The sequence below is a fragment of the Pteronotus mesoamericanus genome, unplaced genomic scaffold, assembly GCF_021234165.1.
Source record: "Pteronotus mesoamericanus isolate MK-2021 breed Mesoamerican mustached bat unplaced genomic scaffold, CSHL_Meso_final contig_90, whole genome shotgun sequence".
Lineage (NCBI taxonomy): Eukaryota > Metazoa > Chordata > Mammalia > Chiroptera > Mormoopidae > Pteronotus > Pteronotus mesoamericanus.
In genome coordinates, this window is record NW_026555277.1 from 33,132,507 (window position 1) to 33,146,594 (window position 14,088).

A 14,088-nucleotide genomic window follows, 5' to 3' on the forward strand; every position below is an offset into this window, starting at 1 on the left:
CAATGCAGAGTGACAGTGCCAGCACACACCCTGCACTCCTTCAGGCCCAGTTCTGCGGATCTTCCTTATCTTAAGCAAATCAGCACCCGCAGAGTCGAGACTGATACAGAGGCACAACAGCACCGAGCAACAATAATCACCTCCAGCACAGCTTGGTTGCTTTAGAAACACAGATAGCTTCTTACACACAACACATTCATGAGTATTAGTTTCAATACTTTCACAGAAATTATATCATGTGAACCAAGGTTAAAAAGATATATGCATAGATAGAATTCATCCTCACTGGAACCACCTCTACACGCTTTTGCCAGAAGTGTTGCCGGTGCTGAGGTTTTGGATTTCTGGCCACTCCGTCTGTGCTAGTCCCAGGCCCAAGTTCTCGTGCTGTCTCAGAAGTACACACACATTTACTGCAGAAATACAACATTTGAAAGCTCCTCCTATAGGCGCCAAATAGAAGCAGGACAAGATATCCAAGCCATATTTGAAAATTCATCCCAATTCATTGCAAAGATATACTCATCAATTTCTTAACATTAAAAAAAAAAAAAGCTTATCAGTCTTTTAAAAAGTAGAAGGGCCGCAGAGCTGGTCAGTGGTATGAAAGTCACTATTAAAAACAAATATGCCAGTACATAAACAAATAGCTCGTGAAGACTTCACACACAAAGATATCTAACACTGTAAGAAATACCTAATTTTATTGGTACAACTCCCTCTGAAAATAAATACGGATATTCTATATATATCACTGGCTTTATCCTGTAACAATGTATTTTAGAAATTCAGCCTTGATTTTCAGGTCATATTTTCATCATCACAGTCGTGTGGGTTTTAAAGTCACTTTGCTAGGCTTGATGGTGTGCCAGTGTAAGACATGGAAGGGGGTTCAGTAATCAGCTACAGGGACAGTGAGCTTTTATCAACACATACAAGTCAATGCTGAGCCTGGTGCACTACTGCAGAGTGCAGCTGAGCGTTCTCCCCACAGGCTGTAACTGATTATTGACTCCCCCCGTTAACATGTAGGGTACATATTGAAGGTTCCAATAGAAGGCTGAGCGACTCCTCTCCCAAGGCCAGTGCTGAAAGACAGCCCATCACTTTGTGTAACTGCAGTCCATGTGTGACAAACCTGACCTACATTTCTCCCTTTGTTTCTCACAAGAGCTTGTCACTGTTTTAAGAAGCAATTTTCTAAAATGCATAAAAGAAATGACTTACAAAACTTCTTGGGAAATGTTCATTCCTAAAATACCATTTATAGCCATCTTATAAGAAATAGTTTATCCAAGAGATAATCAGGAAACCTAGCTTAAAAAAAGCTCGGAGACAGCAGGGTGCCTTATGTTACCTCATGTAGTATCTTCCTCTATATTGTCACTTATAGTCTTAAAAGTACTCTAATTAAAATTTTAATCAGTATATAATTAAATTTAATAAAAATAAGTTTTTAAACAAAACATTAATTAGGGCTGTTCAATCAAACATTTTTCATTAATTACAAAAAGTAGCATTCACAGCATAAGAAGCCGTATCTTAGTAGTTTTGTTAACTTATCAATGGATATACAATGATCACTACTAAGAATAGGGCATAATTAAATATAATGTTGGGGGAGTAAAGAAGGCCATAACTTGGTGCAAATGTTGGAAAATGCTCCCCAGGAAAGGTGGCAGACTGTGCTCCGGAAAGGTGCCAGTGTGCCGTGGCTCCCCACCACAAGTACCTACCACGCCGCTGCAGGTCATATTCTTTCTTTGTCTCTTCATTCCCTAGAATTTTCCATGCCTGATCAATTTCGATGAACTTCTGCATACATTCCTCCACTGTTCCTGCTGGCACATCTGCACTTTGTTTATCTGGATGATACTGCCAATCAGAAATAAGGGGAATGGTGAATACAGAGGGTTAAGTAGGGGTAGGATTAAAAAAATTGTACATCTGATCTTTAGTTAAGAGAAAAGGTAATGAGAAGATAAAACTAAGATGCCACGGCAACAAGACAACAGTGTTGGGCACAGGAGACAACTTGCCAGGGTAATTAGACCACTGGAGTAGCTGTAAATCCACCAGTGACATGACCTGTCACAACGTGCAAAGACAGCATTTTCTGGATAATTTGCTGATGGATGGAATCACTGGTCTCATGGACAATTTACCTACTGAGGATGACTAACACAAACAGAAATAGGCACATTCAGACCAGCAGGATCTGACAAAGAACACAAACTATGTGGAGAATGAAACTTCCTTATATATAATGTGTGCATGGCTATAGATATCATCATGAATTGAGTACTAACTAGCTTTTACTTATGAAATTAGGTTATACAATCATACTTTAAAATAAAACACTTTTCATCTTCTAGCTCAGCCCTGAAGATGTTAAAGTTACAAATCCCCACATACAAATTTTTATTGAAAAAATGGTTACTCTAGGACAGATTTATAAACCTTAAAGAGCTCCATGAAATACATGAATATGTATTAATTCATTAGTAAAATCTTTCTCACATGTGTTTACTAAGTCTAAGAAAATTTTAAGAATGTTTTCAATGTGTAGTAATTTCTGTACACCGGTCAAAGAAAGTTTTATGCCAATTCAGTTCTCAAACGATAATGTAAACATGGCTTCCTGGATACCTCATTTATATTATCCCTTTTTCCCTTTTTTTCTCCCTCGCCTTTTTACTCAGTTCTTCTGAAAGAATAAATGTCATTTGCTTTTCAGCAGTCTCTCAACAAACAAGAAAGGAAAGATTATTTAAATTTAGAGACATTTCACTTAAATAATCTGGGAATAACTAGTATATATTGAGATATGTAATTTTTTGCTTTCAAGTAAATAAGGAAGCACTCAATAGTATTTACCCAGAACTTTCAACCAGCAATTACTCTAAATGGTTTAGATAATATGTTACAGAACAAATTTTAATTTTAAAAGTTGTCTTTGCAATTTGAACAGCAGTTTTTTTCCCTTTAGTTCTTGCTCTTTTAAAAACATTTTTATAATAAAACAGGCAAGTGAACATATTCACATTTCATGACACTAATGTGATTACTTCACATACTCATCAATTAATGATATAATCATTTAAATTCTTTCATTGATTGCTTTACAGACATTTAGAGAGCATGAAAAATTTATAAGTACCATGTCATTTATTATCCAAGTTGCTAAAGCCAAAGCCTCACAGTAAGTTGTAGTGAGAAACATGAAGCCAAATGACTTCAATTCTCAATGCAGAATTCAGAAAGTATTTAAGTGTTTAATCATAATGTTGACTATTGGCTTTGAGAGTGAATTTGTCCTCATGCTGAACTTCTTCACACCGCTCATGTCCTCAACTAGCAGAACAAAAGCAGCTGTGATCTTTGGTTGCACAGGAGAATGAATGAACATCATGCATGCTGGAGAAAGATTATAGGACAAAGAGAATTAGGCTTCCATTTCCCTTTGGAAAATTCTCTTCCTATGCCAAATTGCTGGGATATCAACATTTAAATATTTAAGCTAGTTCATATACCCTTTGGAAAATTCTCTTCCTATGCCAAATTGCTGGGATATCAACATTTAAGTATTTAAGCTAGTTCATATAATGACTGAAGAAAAGAAAAATACAGCTTTATTAAAAAATAAAAATAAAAAAATTTTTGGGGCTATAATTTATCAAATGGTCCTCACAAAAATTATTCCCATACTGAGGTTTAGGCAATCCCTAAAGCTACGATATTTAAGTAATATTCCAAAGCCACAGTAGAGTTGGCTATATTAAACTTCTCTAGATGACCCACTCTTCTAATACTATGTGAAGATTTGTGTAGCATGCTTGCTATGAATCAGTGTTATTACATGCAACATGATCAAACATGCCACTGGTATACAGTAAGATACACTTATATGTGAAAACTCAATGTCACTATGTCACAAGCATTGAGTAAGACCCCAGAGAAATCATTCTAAACTAGTAGCTATACAGTAGAAGTATAGACTAAGAACACCTATAGGTAATGTCTTACAGGCGGCAACTATAAAGTTGTACTTGATCATTGTATAAAGGTACTTGGCCTTTGTACTTGGTACAAAGAATAGCACAGATGGGACCTGATTATGTACCAACCTGACCAAGCAAGTCCTACAAAACCAAGGCTGCCCCAAACTAAAAGCTACCATTAAATATTATTGAGGCACATAGCAGTTCAATGAGAGTCAAAGCAAAATTCAATCAATCTCTTTCACCAATGTGGTATTTTCCTGACTATGTTTAATTAAGTAACTCATCACCTCAGGCTTTTAAGTCAATTCTGTTGTGCTATTAGAATGCAATACATTTTACTCCATGACACAGGGTTCAAAGAAAAAGTGGTAGTTATAGCAAGAAAATAAGTATGTCATTTGGGTGCTAAAAGCCTCAGTCCGATCTGTTTTGAAGGCAAGTTCCAGAACAAAATGAAGGTCTATAAAACAACAAAAAGATACATTCTGTAATAGGCTAATAATAGAACCCCAAGATATTAGGTCCTAATTCCTGGTACCTGTAAATGTTACTTTATTTGGAAAAAAAAAAGCCTTTGTAGATAAAATTAAGTTAAATATCTTGAAATAGAAAAATTACCTAGCTGGGATATATACAAAGAATTCTTATAAGAAAGAGACGGAGGAAGATTTGGCACAGAGAGGAGAAGGTGATTTGAAGCCTGAGAGAGAGATCTGAGATACTTGCCTTAAAGATGGGAGTAATCAGGCCACAGGCCAAGGAACGCTGGCAGCCACTAGGAGCTGGAAGAGACAAGAAATGGACTCCCCTCTGGAGCCTCTCGAGGAAGTGCAGCCCAGCCAACACCTTGATTTCAGCCCAGTTATACCGATTTTGAACTTACTAGCCTCCAGAGTCGTGACAGAATAAATCTCTTTTGCTTTAAGCCATTGAGTTTATGATAATTTATTTTGGCAGCCACAAATTATATAAAGTCTAAAAGATATCTATGGTTTAAAACAGGAATACAACAGACACAACTTTTTTAGATGTTTCATTTACGAGGCCCATAAGTAAAATGGTATCATTATTATACACATTCTTAACTTTAAAATCTGCAGTGATTGATTGTCTACTAGGCATGAGAAACCAAACCCCTAAAACGAGGGTTTCAAGATTTTCCAATCCCAAAATAAATGTTCATTTCTTTCCTTCTATTTCTATGCCCGAGCCCTCCAACTAGACACAAGCTCAAGCATTCACTATTACTTGATGAAACCAAAGTCACTTTCTTCTTGCTTTCAAGGTTTATTTTATTCTTTGCCCTTCTTTTTTTGTGATCCCCAATAACCAAACCTTCCCACCACTGAGAGCCCAAAGGTATTCCTACTTAATTCATTCAGGGACCAAATGAAAGAAAAAAAATCTAAAGCATCCTGTGTTCTACTAACAGCCACAAAAAGATAGCATGGACTTACTTATATGAGAAAAATGCTGGCAAAATCATAAAAACAAGAGAGTTATGAGAAAAACACTCACTGATCAAATAGAGAAAACACCAACAGTGTTACTTTAACAGAATAGGTATGTACTAACATCAATGTTGCAAATTTATTTTAATTAACTTCTCTTTGTTTTCAGGATTAAACTGAAATGCATTTTAGGGATTGGAAAAACTTAGTCACCTAGGAGCAAATAACTCAAAATGAAGAAGTCAGCATATCTCGCAAGAATTGGAAATGAAAGTTTAAGAACTTACCAGTGACAAGAGCATTAAGAAAATACTTTTAAATAAACCAAATGGACTATGTGTAAGACTTCGACACTGAAAACTACAAAACACCACTCAGGGAACTCAAAGAAGACCTAAACAAATGTAAAGAAGTAGTATGTTCATGGATGGAAAGATCATGTCAGTGTTCCCTAAACTGATACATAAATTTAATTCTCCTATCAAAATTAGTATTGCCAGAGAAGGCGAAGCTTGTCTACTACACCTCCATCTTGACCGGAACTCCACAGTCAATTCATTCTTTAAAATGATGCCAAGGCAATTCAACACGGAAAGAATAGTCTATGACACATGGTGCTGACGGTCCATGTGGAAAAGAGATTAATCTCAATCCCTATCTCATTCCATACACAGTCATGTGCTGCATAGCATTTCGGTCAATGATAGACTGCAGATACAATGGTGGCAGACCATACAGCCTAGGTGTGTGGTCGGCTATCCCACTTAGGTCTGGGTAAGTTCATACAACAACAAAATCAGCTAACAATGCATTTCTCATCTATCAATCAAGAACATACTTTGGTCATTAAGTGGTACAGAAATTAATTCAAGATGAATCACAGGCATAAATGTAAAACGTAAAACCATAAAGCTTCTAGAAGGAAACATAGAACATCTTTGCCCACGGGGGTAGGCACAGATTGCTTTGACAGAAAACAAAACTGATAAATCTGAACTTCATCAAATTTTAAAACTTTCTGCCCGTCAAAGACACCATTAAGAAAACAAGCAAACCACAGACTGGGAAAGATACTGACTAAATATATATCTAACAAAGGACTTGTATCCAGGATATAAATATAGATATACAGATTAGATATAGATAGATACACATGTACACACACACGCACACACACGCACACACTATTCATTGATGATAGAAAGACGCTAATTATTAATCAGGGGGAAAAAACCTTAACAGACACTTCGCAAAGGATGGACCTGAAGAGCACTGAGCTAAGTGAAATAAGCCAGTCAGAGAAAGACAAATACCATATGATCTCACTCATATGTAGAATCTAATGAACAAACTGAACTAACAAGCAAAATAAAGACAAACTCATAAAGAGCAGGATAGCAGCTATGGGGGGAGGGGATGTTAGAAGGTGGAGGGATTGAGCAAAAAGGAAAAAGGACTCATGGACAAGGACAACAATGTGGTGATTGTGAGGGAGAGGTGTGAATAAGGGGGATAAATGGTAACTAAAAAAATACCATAAAAATAAATAAAGTTTATATGAAAAGACTAAAAAGGACTTAGGACAGAAGTCAACAGATTCAAACTACTGAAAGTGAATTCATAGCTAGCTAGTCAGTCTAATATAAATAGTCCAATTTAGGAGTAAATCAAATACACAAGCTTATGTTTTGATTTAGCTGAAGAATATATGTAAAATCTACATAAAGTATAATACAGTATGTAAAAATGTCATGCAGCCTAAGAACTAATCTGTCTGTGTATCTCATGTCCCAACTTAATTTGTAGTTAACTTTGACTTTTCCCTAGATAAACAAGCCAAAAGATAACTCATTAGTCCAACCTGGAACATTTTATTTTGGGTTTCCTACTTAAATTTGTGATTGATTGAAAAGATTGTGGAACAAATGTTTTTTAAATACACAAATATTATATGACAATAAAACAGTTAAATAAAAGAGAATAGTATAAGCCTTCTTTGTTAAAGATATTTTAGCTACTGCTTTGTTCACATAATTTTGTCACCCCAATAAATTAAATTAAAAGGAAAAATAATAATAATTTAAAAAGAGAGATGAAAATCTTTGATGGAAGGAGATTTTGACTTTGGATGGTAAAAACACAATACAATACACAGATGATGTACTATAGAACTGTACACTTGAAACCTATATAATTGTATTAACCAACGTCACCCAATAAATTTAATTTAAAAAGATAGATGAATAAACAGACAATGTGCACATGAACTTGTGCTCAAACTTTTTCATTAGTTATCAGGAAAATGTATATTAAAATCATGAGATAGTAATAAATACCTAATAGAATGCTAAAATAAAAAAGACTACCACGAAATGACGGCAATGCTATGGAATAACTGCAACTGTCACAGGTAACTGGCAGGGAGCTATTTGGCAACTTCTTATAAAAATACACACATATCCACTCTGTGGTCAAGCAATTCCACTTCTGGATATTTCCCTATGAGGGAAAAAGGAAACATTAAAACTTATGACCATAAAGACATAAAAGAATGTACTCATAGTTTTATTCATAACAGCGACCCCCCCCCAAAAAAAACCCCAGAATCATAAATGTCTATCAACAGGAGAATGAATAAATTGTAGTATAGCCATATAAAGGAATACTATTCAACAATTAAAAAAACTAAGATAATATAGATGAGTATCTAAATCATTATGTTGACCAAAAGAAGCAAGAGCTAAAGGGTAAGTACTATGTGTTACGTTGATATGATGAAATCCAACTTCAGGCAAAATTAATCTATAGTGATAGAAATTAAAAGCTGATTTCCAAGTGGGACTCGTGGGTGGAAATAAACTGGAAAGGGGCACAAGGGAATTTTCTGGAAAAATGAAAATGTCCTATATTTTGCTTGGGGTAGTGGTTACACATATCAAACTTCACAAAACTGAAAACTTAAAATTTGTGCACTTTTCATTGTATGTTGACAATATCTCAACAACAACAAAAAATCTTCCGACATGTCTAAATTTTTAAAAGGAATTTAGCAAATCTTCCTAAGCCATAAGGAAAAATACAATATTGCTTCTGATAATAATACAGAGAAAAGAACAGTAAGACCACATAGTATTAGTCAAAATACTAATTATGAATTAGTGAAAAATCTGAATTATAGGCTAGTTTATGGCAATATAGTTTTATTACTTTCAATTACCTATGCCACCATCCAAAAACTTTAAAATGTTTTTAAAAAGTTAAGTATTACTGAGCAGGGGACTAAACTACATTTAAAATTAAAATATAAATGTCACAATACTAAAAAATACTGAGTGTCTCTCTGTGATTCTTTATTATAATGGTACAAAAGTGTCAATCTCCAAAGTTTTAGCAAAATGCCACTTACTATTCTCAAATGACTTGGCACTCCCAATTTTATGATCTATGTAACTGCCTCCCATTTGGTAGAAATTTTTCAATTATATAGACTTATGTTCCTTAAATCCCCATGCCATTTACTGAGGATAAGAAAAAGAACACAACAAAAGATTAAGAAACTTCCTTGATACAAAAATATAATTCATGATACTACAAACAGCAAACAGAAAATGATGTAATATTTTTCCAAGATCGGTATGTTATCTATTTTCCAACTAAGTTATAACTAAAGCTTTAATTATGAACTCTTCATTCTGACTAGCTGAGATTTTTATGGTTTTCCAGTATTTTTTTTATTTTATTTTGATTTTAGACTTTCTCCGATAATAAAACTAAGTGCTTTCTAAATTACTAATTCTGAGTCACTGTCACAATGTGTTAGTCCAGTGCAATTCAAAGTACAGTCCCCAGATCTGTAGTATCAGCATTATCCCAGAGCTCATTAAAAGATGGCCCCATCCAAACCCACAGGGACGGACTCCAGAATCGGTGTGTCACCAAACTCTCCAGGCAATTATTATGCATGCTAAGGTCTGAGAAACACATTTTGAGCCTCCATTGCTTAGAACATGGATTTGGTTGCAAATCAGAAAATTAGTGCTTCATAAAATTTTCTTTCTGACAGATGCATTCCTCCAAGTATGAATGGAAAAAAAAAGGCTGAGTGACACTCATCCATTTTTAACGTGTAATGCCATAATGAAGACTACATTACATGTTCCAAGTCAGAAACTTTTTGCTATCAGATAACTTTTGTTCACGAATTGCAAATGCCAACCTTTTTATTTCATCATTTGCACAAATGTCAAATTAATTCGGTAACGAAGAAGCTAATGAAATCTGAACCATATGCCAGTGGTATTGGAACCTGTTGATTTTTTCTTAAGGGGGGGGGGGTCTATTCTTCATATCAGGCTTCAGCTACCGAACACTACAATAGTTTCCACCAATAGGTTTACCACAGAGATAAGTCTTTTTCCACTACAAGGGAAAAAAGTTGTGTAAGTTGTGAAAAGAGCACAATATAATAGAGAGTAAAAATTCTAGCAATTTCTAAAAGTTTTCAGTGAACATTTATATGTTCATTAGTTCTAAATGACCCTTTCTGTTGGCTCAGCAACATATCAAACTGAAATGAAATGGTATTTCTTTAGAGCCAGTACCTGAGACAGTTTCATGGTAAACTGCCCACTACACAATCAAGTCATATTTCAGATCTCTCCTCAACAGAGGTTCATCTGTGCTCCTGCCTTCTTACGTGCTTTTTTAAAAGGAAATACTGCTTTATTTACTAGTAGCTCTCTACTTAAATCTTAAATTGAATAAAAAGTTAGGAAGGTCACACATTAATCTTTTACTATCTGTGTATCTGTGATTATGCTATTTCGATTTATAAATTATTGACTGCAAATAGGAAATTAACAAGCAGCTATGAAAAGGACTCTGGCCAAAGATGGTTAAAGAAAAATTCCCAAATTGCTACGCTGATATTATTTCATCTACCAATGTGGCCCCTGCGGATATAGCCCTTTGGGTTTTCTCTGTGTATTAACAGGTGAGTTTAGTACCATTAATAAGGTATTAGCTCTCTGCCTTTAGCCTCACACTGTCTTGAGTTCTAGAATCAGATTTCAAAATACCTTCTGAAAGTTACCTTATCAGCACTACACATTCAACATGTCCAAAATGCAGTATTATCCAAACTCTTACTATTAGTTCTTCCTCTTGTTGAATTCCTTGTTCCGTTAAAATCACCACAATGCTGAACAAATGAATGCAAGGAGAGAAAAATAAACACATTTCTTAATAATCCAGGCTACAAAATCAGGGTACCCTCTCTTTCCCTCATTCCATTAATCGCCAGATTTTGCAGAATCTACCTGCACCGCATCCTTAATCTTCCCCTTGCCAACCCTAGTCCAACCCCACAGCAGCCCTTACCGAGCCGCCAGCACTCCTGTCTGCTCTCCGGTCCAGCCACTGCCTCCAAACTGACCTGCTTGAACTTACAACCCTGTCCTTCCCCGGCTCAAAAGTTTTAATTGGCAACCTAATGCATAATAATTTTCAGTCGCATTCCAAGGAAGAGGGGAAAAAGCAAGAAGAGGAAGAAGGAAGAGGGAAGTTAGGGGGCTGGGAGAAGACATGAAGCGGGTAAGAGAGTGGTGGAGAAAGAGGAGACTGCAGGGAAAGGGGAGGGGGAGCAGAAGAGGAACACGAGGAATAGGAAGAGGACAGGAAGGGTAAAGAAAAGTGAGAGAAGAGACTGGAAAACACTGAAGGCAAACAGCAAACAAAGCCTTCAGTAGGTATCGATCTTTTTCAAATCATTAAGAGGTAGATTATGGGTGGGACTCACAGAAATGAAGAAATGTAAGAAGTAGAATATGTGGCTGAGTAATCTAATCCATGGCAAAACCTTTTCAAAACCAAGGCCAACCTCTCTAATAAACGTTTAACTGTGAAACTTACTAACTTTAAAATATAATCTTGCACCAATCCCTTTTGCTAGTCACGTGTGCTAGTCACTTTTCTTTCTTGTTGACTCTATGCAAGTGTAACACAACCTTTGCATCTTTGATTGTACATAAAATATGAAAAGAATTAAACCTTCAGCAATGGGTTACCTTATACCCAATTTAAGGGTAAATTGAGCCTCTTCTCCCACCCCCAATCATTTCAGACAAGGCTTTGATGATATATGCAACAGGAACTGTATAGAGAATTCAAGATTGACGTGCTGCCTCTGATATCCCCCAATGATAATTAGCGGCAATGCACAGGCTAACTTCTCCTACCCTCCGGGTTCAGGGAAGACATGGTTTTGTATAATTAAAGACTTAAGAAACTGACGGCAAACCAAAGTTATCCCTGCTGAACAAGGGTGGTGATGTACGTCTACAGATCCTACAGGGCTGCTCTCCTGCAGCAACTCTGGGCTCTGCTCTGTGGCCATCAAGGCCATCAGGTACTAATTAGGTAGTGTGTTCTGTCAACACTTCCATGCTCTTCCTTTATTAATTGATCATTCTGCCACATTAATGATACCAGTACACTGGTTTTGAATTCCCTCAAGTGCTTTATCCCTGAGACAGAAGAGAAAGAAGACATGAGAATGTCCCAGGTTTACTTTACCTATTTTGTATTTGAATCAATACTAGTACTGCTTCCTCTGAAAGTTATCTATTTCCTTTATTTGCAGAAACATCCCTGTGGACCTAAAATGTACATATTTCTTTAATAAAATGTAACAGCTACTGAATTAATAAGCTATATAAAACTACAATGGCAATAAAATTTATTCTAAAAGCATTGGTATTTTCATATATTAGTATTCAAAAATTAATGGTGGGATTAAATGCATAAGACTGGAGAGGTGGTGGCAATTTTTCTTCATTCTAACTACCTAATGATGAGGGAAATGCATGTAAAATGAAACAATACACCACAGAAATGACCTTAGTACTGACAAAAACAGTAAAATATAAAGCATTTAATACCTGTAGTTATAATCAATGAACTATTTTTGAGATAAAGGCCTAAGGAAGCTTCTTAGAATGCTGTGAAAACACATATCCTCTCCGATAATTTTTGGTTTTCCTTATTGCAAATCACTGTTATTATGAAGCAGCCATTAAACAGTTGCTGAGGAAGTGCTGTTAAGATGGTGCAGTGTAATTCTCTAATGAATTGGAGCACAATTTAGGTAGGCAAGGGGGAACTCCACGCTGGCAGACGTTGCTCGGTGCTGCGTTTTGTTTCATTTTCCGTAAGATGCTTGCTAGCTTAAACAAGATCATGCTACAGAAAGTTAGGTATAAAAGACTACAACTGTGTCCTTTACACTTTGACACCACATTAAGATTATGAAGGCTGAGGAAAAAAAAGAAAAACAGTTGTGAAGGTAAAGTCAAGTACAACACACTACTGCCACCTAATGCTTAGGAAAATATTGCCCAAAGTAGAAGTCAACCAACGCCTTACGTATTGTCTTATGCGACGGCTAACAGCTAAAACCTGATTTAAAAAACACGTTTGAATGTTTTCAAGGTTTTTCTGATTAATATACAAAAATTAACCCATGCGCATGACTGGTAGCACAAAGTGTGTTTATCCATTCAAAAGAGGCTTATAATTAACTTCCTACAAGACATACTGTGCTAGCCAATGAGCGCCCAATGAGGAATAAAACAGGATCCCTCTCCCTGAGGGTCTCGGTGTGGTGATGAAGATCAGACATATAAACAACGAATTACAGTAGAGTGGAAAGGATGAGATGGGAAGAAATCATGACAGCATAGAAAAGTTGTTAACTTAGAAGGTTTCATAATAATGACTGGATTTTGAAGGATGTGGAGGAATCAACCCGTGGAGGAACTGTGGCCGAGTGGGAGGGGAAAGGCATTCCAGGCAGTGGGAAGTGGCAAATACAAGGCAGTAAAGTCCTAAGATGGATAACCAATTTATGCATATCGGATATGGATAATCTTATGCATATCGGATATGGATAATCTTATGCATAAGATGGATAATTAATTTATGCAGTTAGTCTGGGAATGAGTAAAGAACAGTTAGTCGGGTAGAAAAAGCAACAAAAGATGAAGTTGAAAAGCAAGACTGGATTCAGACTGGAAAGAAACTTCCTAGTATGTTCAGAAACATGGACTGTTCCGTACTTACAACCCCACATTGCTTACATGATAGAGACATAATCTTTTTTTTTGTCCTAAAGTCAAAAAAAAAAAAGGTAACCTGATGTAGGATGGAATGCGTAGGGAGGACAGGTAGGGGGACCGGGGACAGGAAGACTACTGCAGCACTTCTGAGGAACTGCACTGCACTAGGGGCCTGAGGACCGAAGGCAGGCAGGAGTCAGACAAGAGGAAAGGTGGGAAGGTGGGCACATGAAGTCAGGAGTCATCTATGAAGCAGACAAAACTATAGGAACATACAGAAAGCAGTCCTCAACTTTTCAAGCTTATGAACTCCTCCAAGATTATGATAAAAAGCTGGAGGGAGATAACACACACAATTTCACAAACAACTGAGAAATTAACAGACCTCCAAAAGCACCAGGGGCCTGGGATTATGTCCCTGATTTGATGACAAGTGAAGAAAGACAAAGATAAAACTCTGAAGGACGTAACATTTATATCAGATGGAAGGAAAGATGCTAGAAAAGAAAATAGAGCAGC

The 14,088-nt window shown here is 36.2% G+C and overlaps 1 protein-coding gene across 1 annotated transcript in view; it reads right to left on the reverse strand.

Annotated features, from left to right (window-relative positions):
- DNAJC24 (DnaJ heat shock protein family (Hsp40) member C24) overlaps positions 1-14,088 on the reverse strand; it is a 48,386-nt gene that overhangs the window by 16,780 nt on the left and 17,518 nt on the right. Inside the window, exon 3 of the mRNA XM_054585967.1 lies at positions 1,737-1,875. Within this exon, the coding sequence (XP_054441942.1) occupies positions 1,737-1,875 (139 nt within the window). The remainder of the gene's footprint in view (positions 1-1,736; positions 1,876-14,088) is intronic.